We start from the raw sequence: 26,202 nt of genomic DNA on the forward strand, positions 1-26,202 counted from the left end.
TTCTCAAAAAGGCCAGTATTCCTTTTTCTATCTGTGTTGTCATCTTTTCTTTCTCTCCTTTTTTTTTTCTTGCCGTCTATATAACAATGGCCCTTGTCTCACATATCATCTCACATATTCTGATAAAATTTTACCAACATTTTCTTGTGAGGTAGTACAGAATGCAAGCTAAACTTATGATAATGCATGCGTTCTGTTTGGCTGAGGTGATCATGGTGATGAATATAAATACGTTCACGTCAAACGTCAGTAATCCAAAATGCCCACGACTGCAAACTTTAATGGCTTCTCAACTTTGTACCATTACATCATGATATGTACTGATAGCTGCTTCTTTTGCTTATGCAATCATAGAAGAATCTCTCTCCCTCTCTCTCTCTCAGCAATTATTGAAGCGGGCTGACATTAAGAAAATAATCTATCAGTCTCAGGGTACGTGTATGCTCGATTTGCAAAGACAGTATCAGCATTTTGAAATGCTGATCCAAAACTACATTCATGGGGGTACTGTTTATACTCATATTTTTTTTTTTTTTTTTGCGAGCTTGAAAAAGAGCCAATTTCACGGACATGCACTGTGCATTGTTGAAAAAATATGAATCCTTATTACATTGTAGCGAGCTGTTCAGCGTACATGATTTTGTACTTACGCCTTCCCAGTAAATGTGACTCAATAGAATTGTGATTGTAAACGTGATTTGAGTTTATGCATGTAAACACACCCTTTGAGTCCCTTGTGAATTGGCCTTTTTTGAAACTTCGTTTATATCAAAGTGAGTTGTGATGCAACCGTGTTTACATTAATCATATTTCAAAACGCTGGATACAAAAAAGTGATGCATAAAAGCACTCTTATTCAATTATGAAATCATCATGCCTGCATGTATAAAATTTCAGTGACATAAGAAAAACTTCATCTCAGATGAGAAAACAAGAATCCCATATCATGACTATGAAGCCATTTGATGAGATGCCGTTGCTATGACCACGTCTCCATCTGAAACAATCTCCGCCTCTCCAGGTCGCTGACAAACTTCTCCGCCGCTTCCTTCTCCATCTTTCCCTCAATCTCTGCGACAGTGCAGAAGGCTTCACTGACGTTGGCAGGCATCCGTTTGGCATTTCTGCAGCCATCAACACAAATTATGAGAAAACAATTTGTTCAGAGAATGACAGCGGTAGGAGTAACAATGAAAATAATGTTAATACAGTGGACTCCCATTATAATGAAGTCCTCGGAACCGGCAGCTTTCTTTCGTTATATTGAAATTTCGTTATAACCAAGCAAATAAACAATAAAAATACACAGAGAGGATAATGTTGCAGCCTGAATTTTTACTTCGTTGTAACCGGAATTTTGTTATAACTGTGTTCATCATAACAGGAGTGCACTGTAACTGTCACTATGATCATGATAACACTACTACTTCTAATATGATGACAACATACAGGATAGAGGGCAGCAAGTTGCGAATATCATAAATCACATGACAAAATATTCCATATATACAAATCACACGTGATGAAAAGTGTGTGCACAGTAGGCATACATTGTGAGTATTCAGGTAATGTCTTATATGTTGTTCAAACATTGCACTGCTTTTCCCATTTGAGTACACAGGGGTGCTCTATGTGATTACCACATAGTTACAGTAACGATAATACTGCTATACATATCACTACACACATGTCATACAAAACTAGAAATGTCGCTACAGCGACTGGTTATACCCCCGTCAAACAACATTTCATAAGCTTTGGTCAAAACAACATTTGATAAGCTTTGGTCAAAAAACTGAGGAAGTAGTTAAATCCGCAAGATCTTTCCTTGATCTTCTGCCATTAATATGCCGTTACCATGGCAACGTACTTTCGGGTACTGTCGAAAAATGCGTCTTGCACATCTACAACCAAAGGCACACATCTGTACCAAGTTTCATGGAAATTGGGCAAAAACTGAGGAAGTAGTTTGCAACACAAAATTTTCCATCATTTTGGCTCATAATATGTGAGCTGTTACCATGGCAACATACTTTTTGTCACTGTCAAGAAATGTGTCATGCTGACCTATATCCTAAGACAAACATTCAATATGAATTCCATGAGAATTGGAAGAACACTGATGAAGCAGTTTTGCCATGAAGCATTTTGCCCTATATTTTACCAATAACATGCCGTTACCATGGCAACGCACTTTTTGCCACTGCGGAAATATGTGTCTTGCACATTAACATATTCAGATGAACATCTGTACCTAATTTCATTAAAATTGATCAAAAACTGTGGGAGGAGTTCGCGACGCAAGATTTGTACCCATTTTTGCCCATAATATGCCGTTACCATGGCAACGTACTTTTGGGTACTGTCAAAAAATACGTCGTGCACATCTACAACCCAAGGCACACATCTGTGCCAAGTTTTATGGGAATCGGTTGAAAACTGAGGAAGTAGTTCGCGACGCAAGATTTGTACCCATTTTTGCCCATAATATGCCGTTACCATGGCAACGTACTTTTGGGTACTGTCAAAAAATATGTCTTGCACATCTACAACCCAAGGCACACATCTGTGCCAAGTTTTATGGGAATCGGTTGAAAACTGAGGAAGTAGTTCGCGACGCAAGATTTGTACCCATTTTTGCCCATAATATGCCGTTACCATGGCAACGTACTTTTGGGTACTGTCAAAAAATATGTCTTGCACATCTACAACCCAAGGCACACATCTGTGCCAAGTTTTATGGGAATCGGTTGAAAACTGAGGAAGTAGTTCGCGACGCAAGATTTGCAACGGACCGACCGCCCGACCGCCCGACCGACCGCCCGACCGACCGCCCGACCGCCTGACCGACCGTCCGCTGATTCCTATATTCTTGCGGTCGGCTACACGTCACTTCCGGTCGACTGGAGTGAAAACAAACAGCTTGCAAGCGCTAAGCCTGCATATTAAATGCGCATACTGCATGCTGTGCATGTGCGACGCGTATAATTTATGTGCAACTCTACGCAGCTCAGACATGGGGACTGTTTTTCATTATTCATTTTGTCATTTGTGCCATCATTCATGAGATACATGCATCATGTCTTGCCAGCAATATTCTAAAAATCTGGATCCTGTCGATCGATCGGTCCCGGTATTTTGCCAAGTTTAAAGGCGGCCGGACTGGACCTGTGCCCAAAATAGCGGCAGGACTCTGGATCAACGACCCGACAAAATGGCCAGATGTGCAGTAGAACCTCTTTGAGTAGGCCCTACCCCGATATCTACGCTTACTTAGTACCTCATAGAAACTTCAGGTAGGTCTAACGTTAGTACTGTAGTACTTAGGGTAGGGTCTAATTTAGAGTAGACCTAGGGCCTAATCCTGCCGCCCGCACAGCTACAGTACCAGCTTGCGCTAGCGCTATGCTCGCGGGGCGCCCCGGCAGAAAACACGTACAGCGTTCACTCCAGGCTCACGCGAGTGGTTTGTTTTCACTCCAACGCTATCCATGACCCCGTGACACGCAAAATACCCGGATGTCCGACCATGAGAATACCCCCTTCAAACTTCGTTTGGCGGGGGTATAATAATACACTGAGCAGTTGGAAAATCTGGAGCCAAGTGGTAAGGCACATCACAAAGCAGTCTAGTAGAATGGAAAAAGAAATACATCATACACAACTACAAAAAAAAACAAACACCACTATACTGACACACACAGATAGGTAAGAGTGTATAGCGCACAAACACTTGAACGATGTGACACAAGACTCTTACCCAGCTACATATATCCGTGCAGGATCATCTCTCCTGTTCATGAGGGACCAAACGAGGGCACTGTTCTCTCTTATTTTGTGTTGCACATAAACCTTGTCCTCCTGTATGAAACATAAGATTACATAAAACTTAATGCCCTAAAGAAACATCACAGTCAAATAAAAATAAATTACTCAGTCAATAAAACATTGCAAATTAGTTGTTAGTCTAAAGGTGACTGAGAAACAAGCATGTTATATATATATATATAACACAGTGCTTATATAGCGCATATCACTACCGTGGTGTCTCTATGCGCTTTAAGGAGAGGGATGAAGTAGAAAGAAGAAATGCAGTGTACAATATGTGTACCATAAATGCAGAACCAAACTCATTCATAATACTTTTTGAACAGAAATGTCTTGAGAGCAGTTTTAAACTTTAACACTGTGGGAGCTTCTTTTATATAACACAGAACAGCGTTCCACAGTGTGGGAGCAGCATGGGCAAAAGATCGCTCACCATAAAACTTTGTTGTGATAATAGGACATTGGAGAAAATTTTTCTGAGTTGATCTTAAATTACGAGAGGGAGCGTACCTGACCAAGAACTTACTGATATATTCTGGTGCCATTGAATGGCGGCACTGATAAGTCAGTAACAGTATCTTGAAAACTATACGTGACTGAACAGGAAGCCAATGGAGCTGTTTCAAAATGGGGGTTATGTGAGAATTCTTCTTTGTGCGGGTGATCAATCTTGCAGCTGCATTATGAATTGCCTGGAGTTTATGTAACTGTGAGTCAGAGATATTATACAACAAACTGTTACAATAGTCTAAATGACATATAACAAAAGCCTGAACAAGCTTCTTAGTGGTCTTAACATCCAAAAACTGACGAACTTTTCCAAGCTTATATAAAGCGAAGGATGCTGATATACATTTCTCTGAAACAAATTTGTCCATGACCATATTCTGATCGAATATCACACCAAGGTTTTTGGCTGTTTTACCAGGTACAATGGAAGTACTGTCAATCTTTATAGCAGGAAGTTCCATTCTTCTGCAAAATCGAGATGTAAGGTGTAAGATCTCAGTTTTTTCATCATTCAGTTTAAGACCATTTTGGATTGACCATAGTTTAATCTCTCTGATACAACATTCTACTCGAGAGATTGCATCCTGCATGTTACAAGGTTGAAATGAAATGTATATCTGAGTGTCATCAGCATAACACATCCCTGACACTCGGTTGGACACGATAATATCTTGTAAAGGAGAAGAATACATGGTAAACAACATTGGGCCAACCACAGAGCCCTGGGGAACACCGATATCTAATACATGAGCAGAGGATTCCAACTTCTCTATTACAACTGTCTGCCTTCTCTGCTTCAAGTATGATTCAAACCAGTTAGATGTTAGATTTAGTATGGCAAATGCATCTGAAACACTGAAACTGCCCCAGTAGTTGTTGGTCAGTATGCAACATACATCACACAGTTTGGACATTGGGACATTGATTACCTGTGCTACTTAACCCGTTGAGGACGGACTGATTTTGCTACAACACGCATTTTCCATAGGCCCCTGTCCGAGTATACTCGGGACTCGTCCTCAACGGGTTAAAGGGACTGTACAGTACTGGTTGAGGTGGGGATTCATGTTTTCAACATTCCTAATTGAGATAATGAGAAACCTCTTATGAAATATGAAAGAGCATGTTATTTTAAGAAGGATTCAACGTTTATTTGATGAAAATCGGTTTTGAAATGGCTGAGATATCCAAAAAAAGTGATAATAATAAAGGCGACAGGCCACGCCTTTTATTAGGATCTCTTTGTTTCATCTTGTTTTTTAATATCTCAGACATTCCAAAACCGATTATCATCAAATAAACTTTTGATACCCCTTAGAATTGCACGCTCTTTGACATCCCATAGAGCGGTTTCTGAATTTCTCACAAAACGTTAAATGCTATTAAATCCTCACCTCGACCAGAACTGTACACACCCTTTAACAATGTAATGTAGGACACACATGATGTAGCTTGAATACAGGCATTCAAACAAACTTTATTCTACAACAGGGCTGCCAACTCTCACGCATTGAGCATGAGACTCACTCATTTTGGTCCTTTCTCACTCTAAAACTTTATTTCATTTGCATGCATTTCCATTGATCTCACTCATTTTGACTCCTAAATTATAGCATTGGCCTATGGGAGTCTCACTCTCAACTAGTTTCCAGTGTTGGCAGCCCTGCTACAAGTGCATGCATCTGTCTGCGTCCGAGTCCATTTTTGGCATGTTTCAGTTATAAATAAACTAAAAACACAAACACAAACACAAACACACCAAAAAACAAAACAAAACAAAAAAACCCCACAAAAAACAAACAAACAAACAAAAACAAAACCAACAGAAGAGGATGAAGCAACTTGTATGAAAGGCTAAATACAAAGAATATCCAAAGTGATAATTTGCATTTTTTTTTATCATTTAGAAAATTCCTGCATATCTCTGCATCTGAGTCAAGCATTAACAGATCTTAACCAAAACAGAAATAGAAATATTTGGACAAACTACCGAGAAAAGCGTGAGTACAATTGTATCTACTTCCAACATCTTCTGGATTACAAGCCCAAATATTACAATCTTACATGAGGGATTTCATTGTGTAGTCTCAGTGGTAAAGCATCCTCCAATGTTACCCTTTACCTGATCACGTGAGAAAGCAGCTGAGACTTGAAGGAGACCACGACCACCGAGTTCATTCCACTCGTCCCTGCAGAAGAAATCCTTGCCCTCGTTCCTACACCCAAAGAACAGCAGGTTTCCTTGGCAACACAAAGCAAGGGAGATGGAACAATGTTTTGTTTTGAAACCAAAGAATGATGGACATTCTATAGATTTGAAGCTACCCTCCACAGAATTGCTATGTGGAGAAAGAAACCAGCAATGGACATTTAAGAAATCTATCCCATTGCAGAATTGTTATGTGGAGATAAATACTGGCAACATGATATTAGAAATGAAGAGTTCATGAGCTCTGGAAGGACATACACACATAAACCACAACAATCACAAAATCGGCATACAAACAATTGAAATCAGTGACAGCTTTCCATTGAAAATCACATTTTAAAAATAAACCTACAAAAAAAAAATATATCTATCTACACACAAATACACCTTTTCTTTGTATAAACCTGAGATTGAACAAATAAACTGAGACAGTTCAGGGTCAACAGCAAACCCCCCCCCCCCCCAAAAAAAAAAAAAAAAAAAAAAAAATGCAGAATTTATGAAAAGCATAGCTTTTTGTGGCAAATATCAGAGAGGGGATTTAAAAAAAAATCTTCAAATTTGCACCTATTATGCTAGAATATCTCATAAGCATGTACATACTGAAAGGATTCTGCCATTGGCAACATGCCGGTTTCTTTGATACATAGGAAAGACAGGAAATCACCTCCTTGATTGTTTGCTGCCCTCTCGTGGATAAAGCTCCTGAAGGGGGCTACTCCCGTCCCTGGGCCCACCATGATGACTGGTGCACCCCTGTCAGGAAACGTGATGGTGCCTTTTTTGGTCCAGATCGGTATCGTGATGTCATCTGCAATATCCAGTTCAGTATAGGAGAACACATAAGTATATTTCATCACAACCTTGACTGTAATTAACCCGTTGAGGACGGTTTGATTTTGCTACAACACGCCTTTCCCATAGACGCTTGCCCGAGTAAACTCGGGACTTGTCCTCAACAGGTTTATCATGGTTTCTTACCCCTTGTATATGCACACTATCTAAACCCTGCTAAGTGGTTTTGTAATAGTTCTGACAAATTCAAGAGAGGAGGGGGGGGGGGGGGAAGAAGTGGAGATGACAGGGGAAACCCCTGCCCCCAATCCTACCACAGAATAATTCATCATAAAAGTGCTTAATTTCACATCATGATGACATCAAGGGGCAAATAAGTGTGGTATAACTTTATGCCCACTTCCAAGGTGTGTTAATTGAGGTATGGTATGTATGAATAATTCATCATAATATAGAATGACTCACGATCTTTAAGGTTACTATATCCACGATTTTGGTTTCATTGCAGTTAAATATCTGGCATAATAACTAAAGACAAAGAGAATGCTCATTCATAACACTGGAGAAATTATCACAGTCCATTCTTTGACAATTCACAATGTGATTCGGATAATAGAAAGATTTGTAAAAATCACATGTACAGAGATTTTCTAACACCTGCTCAGATATTCATGACACAGAGTTTTTCTTCTTTGCAGTACATAATAATCTTCAGGTGCAAGTTGTTGTTTTGTTTTTTTTTTCACTTTGTCTCCCTCTACAAATTAAATTTGTTAAGATCGCAACTGCTGATCTGTAAATTAACAAACATGTCGGAAAAAGGAACCAGTGGGACTCGAACCTGTCATCTACTGCTTTCCGGGCAGCGTCACTACTACCAGGCTGTCCCTGGTTGCCGGCAGTGACACGATGAACATGGAACAAATACCCAAGCTCCGAGATTCTGACATTGTTATGTTAAGTAGTCCAAGGCGGACAAGGCATATTAAATGAAAGAAAGAAAGATACTATTCAGAGGGGTGAAGGTTCAGGGAAAAAAAAAAACTTGCACCTGAACCTTCACCCCTCTATATAATATCTTTCTTTCTTTCATAATAATCTTGTCATGGTAACGTAATAATCTGTGTCACAATCTCGCTTCATTTTAGGTAGATTATGATGTCAGCAATCTTGCACTTGATTTTTCTTTTGTACGATGTTCCGTTGATAATAACAAAACTTAAAATGAACTGATTGGTATTTGGGCTTCATGTGCATGTGTAATTCCAAAATAATTCTACACTGTAAAACATGCTAAGTAAGAACTCCAGCACCCTAGTTAGCAATGTAATCACTGACCCATTGCATCGGACAGAGTTAACAGGCACCTTCTCACCTGAAGGTTGTGTGGAAGCAATCCAGTTTGAACAGAGACCCTCTCTGGGTTTGACTAGCTTTGATTTATAGCGAACAACAGCCATCAGTATGTGAATCTCACTGGGGTGAGCCTAAAAAGAAAAAGAAAAGAAAACCAGAATAATATATTCACCATGACCTGGCATCATCACAGAATTTAAATTATTCTAGCCAAAATGTACCCTAGATTTATTTCGTAATATATTTATGATAGTTTTATGGTGTACTAGTGACAGCCCCATACACGATTTGTAATTCTGGCTCATGAATCAATGTAATGACACATTGAAATTTCGGTGCTACTGTAGGGACTTCCATTTCATAAAGAAGCTAAAGCCAAAAATTGCTTAGGGACAAATATTTCCTAATTTTCCTGATACAGTTTGTACATCTGCAGACATCAAGGCTGAGAAAACTGCAAAGTAACGTAACTGGTTATCAAAAAAGAAGGAAATTCAATATGTATCCAAAAATAAAGACAATGTTGTCTTAAGAACCTATTGGTTGAATCTCAAAATCTAGTTTACAAGTTTAAAGGGATGGTATAGTATTGATTTAGGTGAGGATTCAGCTTTTTACTTTTTGCAAGATACTTTAACTTAGAAACCCATCAAGTACTTCAAAAATGAAAACACTAAAATGTAGTAAGATGTAAAATTTTTTACAGAAATGTTATGCAACTAGAAACAAGACAACTGTAAAAACAGAATCATCTTAAGCATGAAACTTTCGTAAATTGAAACTTTTGCAAATTGATGACAATGAAAAAATGATGAGTACATTTGTATGTACCACACGTACTAATATGCACTGCACTGGATAAACAACCTTTCTGCATGCATTCAACTTTCCTGAATCTTCGCTCTGTACAAAAATTCACAAAAGTTTCATGCCCACAAAAGCTTCTGATTTTATACTTTTCTGATAAGGGACAAAAAAGAAATGGAATTCTACAGCACAAACAAATGTACAATCGATTGCTAGTCTGAAGGAGCGGTGCTGCTTACCGCTGGGGAGGAGGCGATGGAGAAAGCTCTCGGCTGGATGGCTGGGATAAGATCAAAGAGGTAGGTGAAGGGGATGGTGGTACTGACATGGGGGAAGTCTTGTAGTGTCTCCAGAATGGTCCGTCGTGGTCGGTTGATGTAGGAAAACAGCTCTTGCTGCAGAAAATTACAAATATATTCCTCTAGAAGATATGCCTTAAATATCATACATGCCATATATTTAGTGTGTCTAAATTTTCCTGAATTGAGACTTCTGACGATTTCATGAGTAGTTAAATTTGTGATCGTGGAGTACAGTAATACAGGGAGATATGTGTGCATGCAACATTGCATTCATGTCAAGGTCAGAGTTTAAAATTTTGTGCGTAGTTAAATTCACATATAGCAACCAACTTGTGCAATTTGCGAAAATACAAACCTCACGAAATATATAGCGCATATGGTTGTGCAACATTTTGGGGGACAAGGGATGTCTCTGAGCTCTTCCTAGTATAGTTTGTTGTGCAAGGGTGACGTGGAATTCTGTGCAACTTCCCTGATAATGAAAGGATAATAGAGTTGAAAATCTAGCATAAGGAAAATCAAAGGAAAGCAGAATGCAGGGCACAAACTATGAGGTCTTAAAATATTGCATAACAAAAATTTCACTGACATTAGAACCACAGTTTTGGGACGTCATGTGTAAGTATGAAAATTCCAACCTGGGCACTTCACCTAAAGATTTTGTGGAAGACTTACCTGTCCCTCAGCAGAGCAGAATTCCTCAAATTTCTCCTTCTCCAGCTCATTCTCAGCGAAGTGGACAAGCATCTGGAAGAAAGACCGCCTTGGGATGCTGTTGATGTCCAGATAGTGGGTAACAAGATGGCGGACGGTGCATGGGCGTGGCAGTAACCATTGCACTGGCAGAGGAATGTCTGATGGAAGCATGATATTCAGACAGGAGAAAAGAAAAAGTGTCAATAATGTCTTTAGAATAAGGGTAACAAGATGGCAGACAGTGCATGGGTGTGGCAGTAACCACTGCACTGGCAGAGGAATATCTGATGATATCAGTCAGATGGGAGAAAAGTTAAAGTCTCCAATAATGTCTTTAGAATATTCCTTTGCTCTCTGCACTTGTTATCATGCGTATTAAGATACATACTGCATAGACAACATCCACAACAAGTAGAAAGACATCATGCCTCTCACTAAACTTTACTGGTAAATTTTTCAGTTTTTCCTAGTAGTCACACCACATGTTAATCTCGTAGAACAACTCCATGCTAGACAGATGTACTACTTGCAAAGCTTAGTATTTAAGCCTCCCAGTTCTGTCAGTAGGAGCTAATAAGCTGTATTTCAAATGAAACCTTATTACACATGAGCATTTTTTTTTCAACTTGGATAGGGACTTATATTAACCTGTTGAGGACGAGTCCCGAGTATACTCGGGCAATTGTCTATGGGAAATGCGTGTTGTAGCAAAATCAGCCCGTCCTCACTGGATCTTGCACCACCAAGCTACCATAGCCTTAAAACCATAATGTATCTAACCTGGGTCATTCTGGGATATGGTGAACACCTGGTCAGGGTCAAGGTTCATATGTCGTATGAAGACATCCACTGACGAGGCTGAATTTCTTGGCTGGATCATCACCACGTCGCCAGGACTGTATCTAAGTGGAGATGCAAAATACAAAACAAGGGATTCACCTTTTATGTGCCACAGCAGATAACCATAACATGCCACATTGTTTAGTTGCCCTTTAACTAATATTCCTTGATAATCTGCCTTGATGAAAGCTACGCATACCTACTCAGGATCACTTTTAAAGACCTATGTGTACTCCATCATGAAAGACACAATAGGTAGTGGGAGAAGTATGTGATCCTTAATCATCAAGCTGGATATGTCAGTGGTTATTAGTGAACGAACTACAATTAGACCTACTCAGAGGTTCATGCAGATATATTTGAGAATCACAATATATCTTTGCCACAAGGATATTCTGTAAAACAAGAACTAATTAGCAAATATCTCCACATTTACGATATGTTTCCTATTTTAACTTTTGGGTATACAGTATGTAGAATTCATATAAAATATCATAATCTATTCCCCCTATCCTTTTATCATCATGAACAGAAGCCCTGCTGTCAATCATGTGTGATTTTCAATTCTAACAATTCATTTCGATCAAACAAAACGTAATGTATAAAACAACATAAACATTTTTCAATTCCTATTGTTGGGAAATTTGGAAAAAAGAAATAATGAAATATAATACTAAACATATGTACCGATAAATATATAACAGGAAAGCATTGCACACTTTGCGAAAGAAACAAAGAATAAATAAAAAGATAGAAAAGAGTGATCTACTGAGAAGTAAAGCTTGTAAAACATTGATCACTCGAAAAAAACAACAACAATGTACATTGTGCCAATAACATATATCCAACATTAATCAAAATATGTAGCGTTAAAGCATTCTAAATTGATGTATATGATGCTAATGATATAAACATGATATCTTTTAGTCCATGCATCAATCATTCCACTCTAACCTTATGTTTGAGTCTGTGATGTCCAGCTTCACGAGTCGAACATCCTGGAAATGGTCAGTGGCGGTCACTCTCTTGATTTCCACCATCCTGGCATGGAAGGGACATAGGTTTGAAGGGGCCCTCCCGCTCTGCTGCTTGACCGTGTGATGAGGGCTACTGTCCACTCCATTCTCCTCTCCCTTCAAGAAGTGCACCGTGTATCTACCTGGGGGACTAATAGCAAATGGGTTGCATGCATAAGAGGTAACTTCTTCAGTAAAGCTGCGTTTACACCATGTTCCCAGCAGCCATTGCGGCCAGGTTTGCCCGAAACGCAGTGCGCCGTGGGTAGATGAGACATTCTCCTGTTTTCCCCCTTTGCATTCTAGTCTTGTTCGTTCCAGTCCGCACCCCGGTGAACAGGTAGCTATCAGATGCTATTCTCACAGCGTCTGGTCAGGCTAGACTATCAATATTTTTTATTGCGTCCCGCTACAGACTGCCTCCAAGTTTTGTTACGGCTTATTACGTGCCGGCGTATTTCGTTGCGTTCAGCCCGTTTAATTACAGCACGCAAGATTCCTCATTAGGACCAGGACTGTCATGGCAAATTTTTTGACAGTTTCAGTTTCAAAATCTGACACAGCATCCACGGCAATCACAGCCTGTCACCTTTGCCTAACCCATCACACTGCTTTTGTTTCACATCCACCTCGTTTTGTCCACAGTGGCCTGAAACGCGGCTGCCATGATTGCCGGGAACATGGTGTAAACGTAGCATTAGGAACACATATAGTACTCTCCTCTATGTCCACGTGGAGAATCAGGGAGGTGCTACAGATGGAGTAGCAATTCTGCATAATCCACTCAAATGCATGTTTTGGTTCTAAAGCATTACAATAGGATGTCTGGCATCCCTCTATTCTTTGAAGTCATGCTCACAACTGCTCTAAATCCAAGATGAAAATTAGTGGTGAAGAAAACATTGCATTTCGTTAAATCAAAAGTCATATTTCAACATAAAATTTTAGCGAAATATTTGAAAGTTCTGAACAGTTCTCGTCATTATGCACAAATCAAAATACAGTTGAAATTAGGTCCTCTTAAAAATTGGTATATTTTCATAATGTGCACATCTGCCCATGTTAGTTTTCTGATCTTTTTAATCGGGCATATTTGATCTTTGAAATGAGGTACACTGCTAAGGTGTATTCCTGTGTGTTTTTCTAGTTATTGCTGTTAAAAGTGTAATATTTACACCACAGGGAAAGTTTCGTCATCGGGTATTGATGAATATTTCAATGCTATGTTATAGTCAGGCACTGTTAGAAACAAACAAACAAACATACCCCATGATGCTAAGTGTCATTCAAATAGCTTTCTGAAACAAAGCAAAGGCAACATGCCACAATGGGCTGGTGTTTATGTAACAATGATCATTAAATAAGGTTAGCTTGTTATTCAAACCTGAATCCTTTTGCGTGATCATCATTGTTACTTTCTCGCAAGGGAAGCTGACTTACCAGACACTGGCAGGTATGAGTTCCTGACCCGGGGGAAGTGGATGGTGAAGGAGGACCTCTGTCCAGAGTGTCTGCAACCATGGATCGATGACTGCATCGGGCCTGCATTGTGTGAAAACATTGCTGTTAAAGTGAAGTGCTGTAAACGAGCTACACGAGCTAGGGGAGTGGAGGTTGCAGGTTGCTCTTTACTCTCAGCACACACATACACTTTTGGCTCTACAAAAAATACAACAACAAACAAATGGATAGAGTGATGGGAAAAAAACAAACAATAAATTTCTGAGAGTTCAGCCCTCAGATTCTTCCCAATGAAACTCAGGTGAGGTACACATACCATTGACCCCTGACCATCCCTCCACTAAAAAGGTGTTCCGCAGGCCGACATTTTCATTATATCGTCTGCTGTCATGATGAATATCAGAATAAAAAAACTCTCACCCAAGGTCATGCTGATCATCACCCAGTCCTAGGGGCACCAGGCTTGAAGCACCAAGTTGCAGCAATCTCCTGTAGAGCTTCTTGGCGACGTAATTAAATCTGGATGGAGAGAGCACAGTGTTGAGACGGTCTAGTCAGTCAACAAAGCAGACTGTTTTTTGTCTTCCTTGCCCTTTGTGATGTCACAAAGAAAAAGTTATACCACTAATGGGAACTATGGGACATGGTCATAGTGCAAATGGACTGCAAAATTTCAACCTCAACATCATTCACACCTCTTACTTGAATAAATTGGCTGCAAAACTAGTGCTATGGATACATATTGTATAGGCACTTCCTTGTTCCGCGGAGGAAGATTGAAATAAATGAGAGTTCCACAAGATGGATGAGCCGACTATACACCTTGTTTAATTATTTGCAGTTTTGATGGTCTTGTTTTAGTCCGATTTAACCTCCGCAACACTAGTCTACCAATGACATGATTATTGGGATGTCATCAATCTGATCTTTTTCACAGGGAAAGCTAATTGATTTGCTGTGATTTGTCAGAAACCTTTGATTCATTTCTCTGGTACATGTCGCCTACATGAGAAAATCTAGGAACTTTGCCTGGGGATGCCATGGCATCTGTGAGAGCAGGAAGGTGTTACAGATGGAGAAAGAAGAACTGCTCTCCCTAGAAGTCATGCTCTAGCACTGAATGTATAGCATCTTGAATACCATTTAAAGGGGTGGTTTACTTTTGGTTGAGATGGGGATTCAGATTTCAAGTTTTTGCAAGATAATTAGAAACCACAGTCAGAAACAAAGTAAAACAAAGTAATAAAGGGTGGGTCCCACCATTTATTCGGACTTCTTTCTTTTTGGATATCTCAGCTACTTCCAAACCAAGTTTCATCAAAACAATAAACTTTGAATTCCTCTTATAATTGTATGCTCTTTAATATTTCATAAGATGCTCCTCATTATCTCACAAAAAAAATTACAAACCTGAAGTCCCATCACAACCAAAACTATATCATCCCTTTAAGATCTTACTTAGGGTAGGAGGAATCACCAAGGCCGAGCACTGAGTAGTGCATCTGAGACAGCGAGTCCTGTGGCAGATCCTTCCTTAAGATGAAGCGCCAAAATTTCTGCATTGAGAGAAGAATTGTCATAGTAAATATCATGGTTAATATTTACGTTAGGAGATAAGTATATTAATAATAGCTTAGAGATTTATATTTCCACAATGAAGAAGGAAAATAATTGAAATCATTCCTTGCATTACTGTGCAATCAGAATCTGCACAGAAAGGGGCACTACCTGTGGGACCATAAGTACTGTTAGGATACTCGCCAATACGCCAGTTCACAGTTCCACTTTGCACATGAGCAGAAGAAGGTCATTTGTACCACGGACCTAATAAACACACAGACTAATAATGAAGGTCTTTCTTTGATCCCATCATCAGCACCACCTCTCAATTATGTGCATATTAATGAGTACATTCAGATGTCGGAACAATGACGACTGCATAATCATGCATCGTCACTGACAAAATAACTGTTTCTCTCATTTCAGTCCGATTTGACTAAAGTGTCTTTTCAGACTCAATCACCTTTGAATAAACACAAATTATGGGGAGAAGCAGACCTGAAAACCTGAAAAGTTTTCTGTAATGCACTTGGTAATTACTGAAGCGGTCACTAGAAGTCAGGAACACAATGTTGCTTTACAGTTGTAAGACATACACATTGTTTCTGTCCATGTTTACTCTAAGACAATGTGCGAAATTGGGAACATTTAGATTAAAATCACAACTAACCTGTCAAATTATTTGCTGTCTCTTGGAACATATGTGTATTTTGCAAACTACATTTTTGTCTTCTCAACATAAACTACAACTGCACATGCATTTTTCTTGATTTCAGATCTTCTGCTTTTGAATGCTGGGCAGCAATTGAAGATCTATTCAATCAGGCCAGTCATGTTTCCCTATGCTACCGGGCTGGTAAGGCAATGTTAACACCAACAGCGGCAGGAAGACCTAAGGCCCACCTGGCCATTCCGCCTACAGCGCAGTATTCAGCCCCGTATTTTCATACGTTTACACTGCCTCATCAAGCCGTGCCCGGAGTGCAGTTTCCTTTTGAATGTTCTTTTTTTCGTGGTAGTGGCACTCTACATACATTTTTTTTTTTTTACTTTTTTTTTCCACTGGATCGTTACAGTTGAGTTGGTATGGTTCTGCTTGCACTTACAAATGTATATCAAGAAAGGGTGTACCAAATTTGGTACCACAATTATTATCTTTTTTTTTTTCTTTTGGCGCAACAGTGGTTTAAGTCACTCTTATGGCCACATCTGCCCCAGCTTTTTGTCACAATCACACAGTTATGTATTTATCTCTTCTGGGGGAAGTCACACATGGTATGCAGACATGTTTTATGCAGCAGAGCTGAATATCTCAACTGCTTGAAAATGGTGACTTTCTGAAAACTTTGAAGACTTCCAAACAATAAATAAATCAATTGTGACAAACATTGAAGGAGATATTTACCATATATAATACATTGATATGTTAATTTTACCTTCATATTATCTGGCTCATCACCTTGGCCAGTAGTTGCACACACGAAGACTGCTAGACGCTCCTGGATCAAGTTTGTCTGCAAACAGGAAGAGATAAATAGAAACACATAAAAGGAAAGAAGAAGACAATGAGACAGGGATATGGTCACATAATAATAACAGTGGTTATTTCATTTGTATAGCTCAAATAAAGAAAAAAAAAATATATACACTATGTATGTGTGTGTGTGTACAAACATGAGAACACAAAACAGGGTAGAAAATAACAAACAAACAAACAAACAAGCATACACATACTGTATACTCCATATATATAGCGAGTCTAAATTTTCCCGAATCGGGACTTCCCGACGATTTCAAGAGTGGTTAAATTCGCGATCGTGGAGTACTGTACTGAATGGAGAAATGTATACTTGTACGTCACATTCATATCGGGATCAGAGTCACTATTTTTGTGTGTCTTTAATTTCATCAATGGCACCTGACTCGCGAAATTCGCGAAAAAAAAAAAATCCTCACGAAATATTTGGCGTACACAGTACCTGATAAGGTATTTAGCTCCTACATACATATTCCATATCCAATTCATTTGTGGCATGGAAAAAAAAACACTTGCACACTGATGGATATCAATGGGACTATGCTGTTAAGAACAGTTTTGATTGTTATCTTTGATCTATTAAGGTCAAGAGTAGGGCTCGTAGGAGTGCATTTGCCATATATACACTTTGTATTATAAGGTCTCATTTCATATGTTAGACCACTGTACCCTAGCCATTGTGGAAATTTTCAAGTAGCATGATCGCAAAGTCTCTACTTACTATGACATACGAATCCATAGGCATGACGCGGGCAGCAAAGTGTCTGCGCTTGGCCTCACGACCGATCCTTTCTGCCACATCTTGAGCTGTCCCAGTCTGGCTTCCATACAGGATCAGAATTCTTCGTTCTGGCATTTTCTTTCGAATGGAAATGATAACAATGGTGTAATTGAAAGTGAATGGAAAACATCTGTGTGTTGTGAGGAGCCAACCATATTACAACCATACTGAACAGTTAACAAGAGGCCACTGAACAATAGGCAGATTTATTGCTGATTGGTCTCTAAGATGTCACTTCTTCATTCTTCCCCTCTTCACTCTCCTCTGCCTTGACCAGAGTCAATTAGAACCACATGAGAACAGAACAAGTAGGATGAGAAAGTTTGTTGGTTGTTATAAAATGGCTGCGATGGGCTGGAATGCTCCCAAGGGAGTGGAGAGTGAGCACTGTCATTGCTGGTTGGAAATAATGAAGTATCCAGTGACCGGGATAATACCATAAGTATAACAGTAATAATAGTTTGTAAAGTGCATTGAGATATTGAACAAGTCAGTGTGAATCAATGACAATGACACTGTGCTACTGCTCGACTGCAACTCGCGGGATTCCAGAAAAAAATGCCCAAATGTTAGTGGATGGCGAAATTGACGAAGAAAGTGAACCCGTCATACCTAAAAAGTGATTAGTTTGCTAACAAACTGGAGTACCCACCTACTCTATCAGTGTGTAATAGTAATTCGGAATATATGCACAAGATCAGGTTAATCTAGTACTGATTTTATTTTTCTCGTTACAAATTTTTGTAAAAATATGTCAGACTTCAGCTTCACGAGGCTGATTCGTGAGCGGAGAGGTGAGAGCCGCAGAAAAGAGCACCGAAAATATTTAGTCGGATCAGGCCACTAGGTGCGGCAGCCTTGCATTTAGCGAACCCGCTGGCGCCCGTGTTTCGATGGGTCGCTGTGCATCAGTTGATTAAAACTCGATTGTTGTAAAAAAAAAAACAGACAGAATTTTTTCTTCTTTTCATCATGGATAGTGGACATGTGTGTGCAACAAAAAATTACCGTGCAAAGTTGCGATAATTCATATGCCAGATCTAATTGCTACGTTAACACTAAAATTTAGTAATTACGCCTTTGAGTACTAACTGTTTATGTTAGGCCTAAAAATACTAGATTCTGATATGGATAGCACTAGCTAGCTACACGCCGTACATAAAATATAATTAGTGGGACTACACACTGCACTGTCACTGATCATTCCGGATATCATTCTTCGATCCACAGTTTCGTTTCCCTGATCTGATGTTATGTCGAGTGTCCCTCAGTAACGTAATATATTTTGCTGATATGAATGGATATAAGCGACTCCTGCAACATGTAAACTCGGTGAAATCAATCAAGATTGATTTATTGTTACTCACCTCCGCCGCGCTGCTGGCCTGGGTTTTTCAAACGCTTGCTTGTCGGAGAAAACTTGCTGTGGATCCGGAGAGCATGCATGCACAGTGCTAGTGCTATGCGCTAGTGCAAGTGGAACGTGATTAATTACGTGCCCCCGGTCCCCCGGCCCACTCCCCCCCCCCCCCCCCCCCCCACCAACCCATCGGAGAGCTCCGCTCCTCTACACAGTGCACGCGCCCCCAGCCTCCTCCCCCCCCCCCCCCCCCCGTGATAAGATCACGGGGGGGGGGGCATTTCATCAGGCGTTTGGGTCGGATATTTTTCTGACAAACTGTTACAAGCTACTAAAATCCTTGCATCTGGGGCATTTCATGAAGGAACTTGTCGGATAAAATGTCCGACAAGTCAATTATATCCGACAAGTTCAGAGAAATCAGCCAATCAGACTAAAGAATTTCTCAAAACTTGTCGGATATAATTGACTTGTCAGGGGGGCATTTCATGAAGGAACTTGTCAGATAAAATATCTGACAAGTCAATTATATCCGACAAGTTTTGAGAAATTCTTTGGTCTGATTGGCTGATTTGTCTGAACTTGTTTGATATAATTGACTTGTCGGACATTTCATCCGACAAGTTCCTTCATGAAATGCCCCCGCAGCTGGCCCAGAGCAATTTGTCCGACAACTTTGTCGGACAACATTATTCAAGAGACTTTTGCTGCAAAAAGCAAACGAAACCGATTAAATCTACTCCTAGTATATTAACGCTGCATGCTCATGGCATCAAAAAAATATGCCAGAAAGCATTATTCTGCAAACTCTAATGGCAATATTTAGGTTACAGGGGCGGATCCAGAGGGGGGTGCAAGGGGCGCACTCCCCCTCTTTATTTTTTGTGAAAAACAAAAGAAGTGAAAAAAAATGGGGGTGCGCCTACCCCTTTAATTTTGTAAAGGCGCCTCCCTTTACGGAATTTTATGAGGGGGTTTTATTTAGTTAGGCCCTATGTTATGTTTGATATTGCTGGTTGTTATGACAATTGTTAACTGAGACCCATGTTATCATATGAGTGTGTGTGTGTGTGTGTGTGTGTGTGTGTCTTATTTTGAATTTTCTGACACAAGTTTTGTTTGTAGTGTAGGGTTCCTATATCATCATTTTGTAAATTTTAAATTTGAGGTCTGGGAAGGGTTGAAGTAGCTTGAGTTATATAGGGTATTAAAGGCCTGATATATTGTATGTATAATTGTGTAATAGATTTGTAGGGTATTGTTTGTACATGTATTCACTGTGTCTATCATAGACGTAAAATTATGTAATTGTGATGCAAAATGTGTTTGTGTTGTCATGATCATTTTGGTACAATGTAATGTCAATGGAAGCTAAAATTCTATGTTTGACATAGACCAATAATGAATGAATGAATGAATGAATGAATGAATGAATGAATGAATGAATGAATGAATGAATGAATGAATGAATGAATTCCTGGAATAGCCTAAATATTGTTAATAGCGAAAATATGTTAACTGAAATCCATTTTAATCTGCTTAGCTGATCCTGTCTATTTTTTATGAAAGTCGCCTGCTATCATTCTGCTTGTATGACTTTTCTTTTTTCTTTGTCAGTACAATGTACTCAGTAATCTGAACACCTAGAGGAACATTCAAAGGGATAAATTGAATGCCCAGGCAGGATTATCATCACGATGGCATCATTACATCATCGCTTCCATCGTAGCCACGTGGGGCAGGGGGTGGGGCAGATGCACTAGGTGAGAGTACAGGTGTATGTGGAGAGCGGACATCTTTCAGTGCGAGCGCGATCAGCGAGAGAGGAGGCGCCACACGTAAAGCTCCACAGAACTCCTTGTATGTAGCTCACGTAGCTCTTCTTGATCTCTGTACGAACCGCAGCTGAACGTCCATCCGAGGCGCCCCGTTTTTAAACCTATTGGTGTGTGTTTCAGGGGAAAATTACCGGTATTCCGTAAAATTCACGCCCAACTTTCAATTATCACGCCCAGTACAACCCTAGTATTCTCCATATATTCGACGACATGGAATTTTAATTGAATACTCGCTATAATTTGAACGTGAAGTAACCAGGCAACATCTTTTAGCTTGTTGACTGTTGTTCTGGCATATCACCGAGCGCCCGGAAAGAGGAATCCATTTCAGCTTCACGATGGCCGGCTGGTCTGCATCAATTCCTGTCTTCTCCGTCATCAGCTGTTTCACTATTTTACTAGATATTGGTAAGATTTTTTTCTTTAAATAGAAAATAGCGAATCAGCGATCATCAGTCGTTTCTAGGTAGGCTGCCATCAAGCTTTGTGGTTGGTATAACCACAAAGCTATCTAATTTAGATCTAACTAAGGCAAAATTTTGAAGTGATGAACAAAGTGCAGGTGCAGTGGATCAAGTTCTAACGTTATACACAATTTCCATAAATTATGAATATTTTACATTTATAAGAATAGAGATGTGTGTTTGCTTTCATACGTGCTTGTGTGTTTTTATTTCATGTGCAGTGGTCATGGATTCCTATTAAAAAGCACTCCTTAACATCTTTATCCACAAATATTTGCATTGACAGCTTACGTGTGTGCCTCGGACAGCAAATCACAAGTAGTTCAGTCTGAGGTGGATCCCGACTTCCTTGGTCCAGGAAAGGATCCAAGATCAGGACCTAAAGTAGCAACACAAGAACCTTCAATAGAGCCTCCTGTAATCAATGGATCAAGGGAATTCTTCCATTTGCCTGAACAGCCACTGCAGCTAATAAGACCAGATGACTCACATGAGAAACTTGTCCTGGTTAAAGAAAATGTCCAGGTACTGAAATTGTCCCATAACTTGCAGATCTGGACATGGATTTCTCCACTTTACAGTGTTGTAGTGGTTCTAGTTTTCCCACTTTAATTCTATTCGAATAAGGATTTTCATCTCCTTTTAGGACATACATTGAAATTTCATCAGTGTTTTTCTTTAGAATTTAGACAATTATTTTGATGTCTATAAACCCAATCAGTGGTTACTTGTGAATTATTGTTTTATCTCACTACTCAAGTGGATTCCACGTGAACTAATTGTTGTCATGATGAGGTATCAGGTTTGGGAGCTTGTGTGTAGTAGAGTTATAAACACCTAAACTACATGAATTACATCTAATGTGTAGGCCATCAAGAATACATCGATACACCTAAATTTAACCTTGCATTTTTGCCAAGGACTTTCATAGATCTACATCTTGCATTTTGAAGCTCAAGTGTTTTTGTTGAATACAAAATAAATTCTGCTTTCATCATTGCAGTTTTCAATTCTGACCATATAATAATGGGTGTCAGTAGAGTGAAAATTACATTGCTCTTGCTTTTAATGAAAAAGGTCCACCCCTTTTTCCTTCTGATTTTTTTTCCTTCATCTATGTATGCCCAAATCTGTTCTGTTAAGTATTTTGTGGTGTTAATTGTTCTTTTTCTTCAGTATTTGCTCAAAATGAACCAGTCTGTGGCAGTGGTTGCTGTTGTTGGCAAGTACCACTCGGGCAAATCCTTCTTGCTGAACCAGTTGATGGGCAAGAAGAAGAGTGTGGGGTTCAGGGTGGGCCCTTCCCTAAGGCCTGAGACCATGGGTGTTTGGATGTGGGGAAAGGTAAGCGTACAATGTATATCCAGGGAATAATTTTCCTAGTATTGCATTGCTATTTGCTATGCATTTTTACACCACTCCTGCACAAACCAACTTTTGTGTAGCAATTTTCTTCCATAGAAGCATACAGGATATCACTTGGAATATTTTTCATCAGCTGAAATTGCTCATGAAATATAAGTCGGAAAATTATTCCTTGACATCTCATATTCATACTATCTTCCCTCAATAATGATATACTGTATACGCTATAATTTTCGCGTACATAAATTTTCGCGAATTGCCGCTGTCACACATTTTCGCGAGTGGTTAAATTCGCGATTGGGGGACCAGAGAAAATATGAAGTGGCAAAGAAAGTGTGAATTTTCAACTTACTAGCAAATATGAATGATACTAGTTATGCACTGCATGAAAAAAACTTACCAAACTCTGCGAACTAGTAAGTTAGAATTCAATATTTTTGAAGTGGTTAAGTCCATCGCGCTAGATTTCTGACGAGTGGTCCCCTTGCGATAATGGATTGGCTCTCTACAGTATTCGTAAGTAGACGTGGACGTGCGTAAACAAGCTTAGCCAGTATGGTCTGTTCGGTAAGCCGTGACATGGTATACTAGTACTGAAATGTTCCTATCATCAAGGCAAGGGATTCATTTTGGAAGGTAATATTTTCGCGTGTTGTTAATTTCGCGATTAGCTCCCGACTCGCGAAATTCGCGAAAATAAAACCCACGCGAAATATATAGCGTATACAGTAATGTGCAACATATAATTCTTTTTGTGGCTACCAGTGTTGCCCACTTGTGCTCTCGCAGACTTATTTCAAAGAAATCTGGCAAAAGCACATCTGCAAATATTCTCTGTACATGATTTTGGGAAAAGAAGGAAACAATAGCATACTAGTGCAGTTTTGGCAAGTAACCAAAAGGATACTCAGTACTTGATATTTGTACTTAATGACAGCATTTGATCTACCCTACTAGCCTGCACAAATGACACTTGGCTCTGGGGAGGAGGTTGCGGTTATCTTCCTGGATACTGAAGGTAAGAATTTGGATAAGCTGAGAGCATCATCTTGATAACGTCATTAATTTCATTCAGTCAGGGTATCGTTTCATGAAAGTTGTCAGTCTCTGAAAATCACCATGGTAACAGTGACCAGAGCATCTCAGCCAATCAAAACCAAGGATTTTGCTGAAATTGTCAGAGACTGACAACTTATCAGCGCTGACTAAATTAATGAAACACCCCCCAGATTTATAACCATTCAAAAGCAACTTTTTTATGTTGTAAACCAGAATGTTCCGAAGGCAAGCATTGGGTCTTGATTCACCCAATAATGGTCGAGATAAGTTGTGTATTATTTTTTTTCTCTTCAGCAATATCAGCTCAAGATGTTTAAACGAAAAGCTGCAAGAGGAAAAAGCATTATTATTACTGGTAATACCCAAGTTTAACACTGCTACTGGTTGCATCATTCTTCTCCTTCTTAAAAAAAAAAGGAGAAAAAAATGATTTGCTGGCATCGAAGAAAATGCTGAAAAAAACAGTAAAATACTTGCTTGTTTGCCTTATGACATGTTTATATGGTTGGTATGCAGAGTGTTTGTTCCAGAAAACAGTTATTCTTTAAAACCCATTTTTCAGTCTTTTCCCTTAACAAAACAAACAAGATCTATGTCTTTCATTGATTAAAGTCCAGTTGCTATTTCACATAATATGCTGTCCCCAGACCTCTTGTGCAATGTTTTTACCTTTATAGTTGCTAACAGATTATCTATCATTAAAAAATCAATAACAAACTGATATATACTTCCAATTTTTGTTTCAGGATTTGCAGCCAACAATGTTTCTGAGACATACGATGCCAAGGTGTTTGCTGTCTCCGCCCTCCTCAGTTCCTACCTGATTTACAACTCGGTGAAGATCATAGATCAAGCAGATTTGGACTACCTGGAGCTTCTGTCCCGCAGGACACAGGTAAGCAAGATTTGTCTGCCAGCCTGCAGCCAGTAGTGTTGCTGAAGATGTAGAACATCAATGGCAGTAGTCAAACCTGTCTGTAGCGGCCACCCAAGGGAGACAAAAAAGTGGCAATTACAGACAGGTTCTTTAACATGCTTTTTGTCCCCGCCGAACGAGTTCGAGCAGGGGACTATGAAACGGGCTCCGTACGTGTGTGTGTCCGTCCGTCCGTCCGTCCGTCCGTCCGTGTGTCCGTCCGTGTGTCCGTGTGTGCGTCCGTGTGTGATCAAAATCTTCAATTTGCTACTTCTCTGTCATTTATGAGCCAATTTTAATTCTGTTTGCTTTATATGATAGCACTACAAAGGAGCTTTGAAACTTCTACACAGAATTTCAGTCGTGACCTTTGACCTTGACCTTTGACCTATATTGTACATTTTGCTACAAAATGCTACTCCTTCGCCATTTCTAACCCGATTTCGATTCCGTTTGCTTTATATGATGGCACTAGGTGAGGGCTTCAAAACTTCTACACAGAATTTTGACCTTTGACTTCTTTGACCTTTGATCTTGATTTTTGACCTATATTGTACATTTTGCTACAAAATGCTACTCCTTCGCCATTTCTAACCCGAGTTCGATTCCGTTTGCTTTATGTGATGGCACTAGGTGAGGGCTTCAAAACTTCTACACAGAATTTTGACCTTTGCCTTCTTTGACCTTTGACCTTGATTTTTGACCTACTAGTATATTGTACATTTTGCTACAAAATGCTACTCCTTCGCCATTTCTAACCCGATTTCGATTCCGTTTGCTTTATGTGATGGCACTAGGTGAGGGCTTCAAAACTTCTACACAGAATTTTGACCTTTGACTTCTTTGACCTTTGACCTTGATTTTTGACCTATATTGTACATTTTGCTACAAAATGCTACTCCTTCGCCATTTCTAACCCGATTTCGATTCCGTTTGCTTTATGTGATGGCACTAGGTGAGGGCTTCAAAACTTTACACAGAATTTTGACCTTTGCCTTCTTTGACCTTTGACCTTGATTTTTGACCTATATTGTACATTTTGCTACAAAATGCTACTCCTTCGCCATTTCTAACCCGATTTCGATTCCGTTTGCTTTATGTGATGGCACTAGGTGAGGGCTTCAAAACTTCTACACAGAATTTTGACCTTTGACTTCTTTGACCTTTGACCTTGATTTTTGACCTATATTGTACATTTTGCTACAAAATGCTACTCCTTCGCCATTTCTAACCCGATTTCGATTCCGTTTGCTTTATGTGATGGCACTAGGTGAGGGCTTCAAAACTTTACACAGAATTTTGACCTTTGCCTTCTTTGACCTTTGACCTTGATTTTTGACCTGTATTGTACATTGGCTATAAAATGCTACTCCTTCGCCATTTCTAACCCGATTTCGATTCTGTTTGCTTTATGTGATGGCACTAGGTGAGGAATTTCTCATTTTTTTGCTGGCTTTGTGACCCTAATGTGGTGAACATCTCTGTGTAAGGGAATGAAGAAC

At 39.5% G+C, this 26,202-nt stretch overlaps 2 protein-coding genes across 2 annotated transcripts in view; one reads left to right on the forward strand and one right to left on the reverse strand.

Annotated features, from left to right (window-relative positions):
• Positions 1–979: 979 nt before the first annotated feature.
• On the reverse strand, positions 980–17,773 carry LOC139717905 (NADPH-dependent diflavin oxidoreductase 1-like). Its single transcript, XM_071629392.1, has 14 exons — positions 17,639–17,773; positions 16,817–16,894; positions 15,279–15,376; positions 14,241–14,339; positions 13,800–13,901; positions 12,298–12,510; positions 11,284–11,405; positions 10,483–10,661; positions 9,745–9,900; positions 8,718–8,829; positions 7,215–7,358; positions 6,461–6,579; positions 3,761–3,861; positions 980–1,124 (listed from the first exon to the last, which is right to left on the reverse strand). The coding sequence occupies exons 1-14, from the start codon at positions 17,771–17,773 to the stop codon at positions 980–982; spliced, it is 1,803 nt and encodes a 600-aa protein (XP_071485493.1).
• Positions 17,774–18,038: 265 nt separating this feature from the next.
• The window catches only part of LOC139717894 (uncharacterized), a 29,584-nt gene continuing 21,420 nt past the window's right edge, over positions 18,039–26,202 (forward strand). The window contains exons 1-5 of the mRNA XM_071629381.1: positions 18,039–18,078; positions 21,647–21,885; positions 22,537–22,704; positions 23,683–23,743; positions 24,531–24,679. Coding sequence (XP_071485482.1) covers positions 18,039–18,078; positions 21,647–21,885; positions 22,537–22,704; positions 23,683–23,743; positions 24,531–24,679 — 657 coding nt within the window. The remainder of the gene's footprint in view (positions 18,079–21,646; positions 21,886–22,536; positions 22,705–23,682; positions 23,744–24,530; positions 24,680–26,202) is intronic.

Source organism: Diadema antillarum, unplaced genomic scaffold (assembly GCF_040938485.1).
Source record: "Diadema antillarum isolate AM-2024a unplaced genomic scaffold, OU_Dant_1.0 scf00000085, whole genome shotgun sequence".
NCBI lineage: Eukaryota > Metazoa > Echinodermata > Echinoidea > Diadematoida > Diadematidae > Diadema > Diadema antillarum.

What these genes read in the sequence shown, in the direction of transcription:
- LOC139717905 (XM_071629392.1), bottom strand. Translation starts at nt 17,773, where the DNA reads ATGCCAGAACGAAGAATTCTGATCCTGTATGGAAGCCAGACTGGGACA. An exon ending in GATGATCAGCATGACCTTGG is followed by an intron (nt 13,902 to 14,240) that starts GTGAGAGTTTTT and finishes CACACAATGCAG; the next exon opens with GCCCGATGCAGTCATCGATC. An exon ending in CTCATACCTGCCAGTGTCTG is followed by an intron (nt 12,511 to 13,799) that starts GTAAGTCAGCTT and finishes ATTTGCTATTAG; the next exon opens with TCCCCCAGGTAGATACACGG.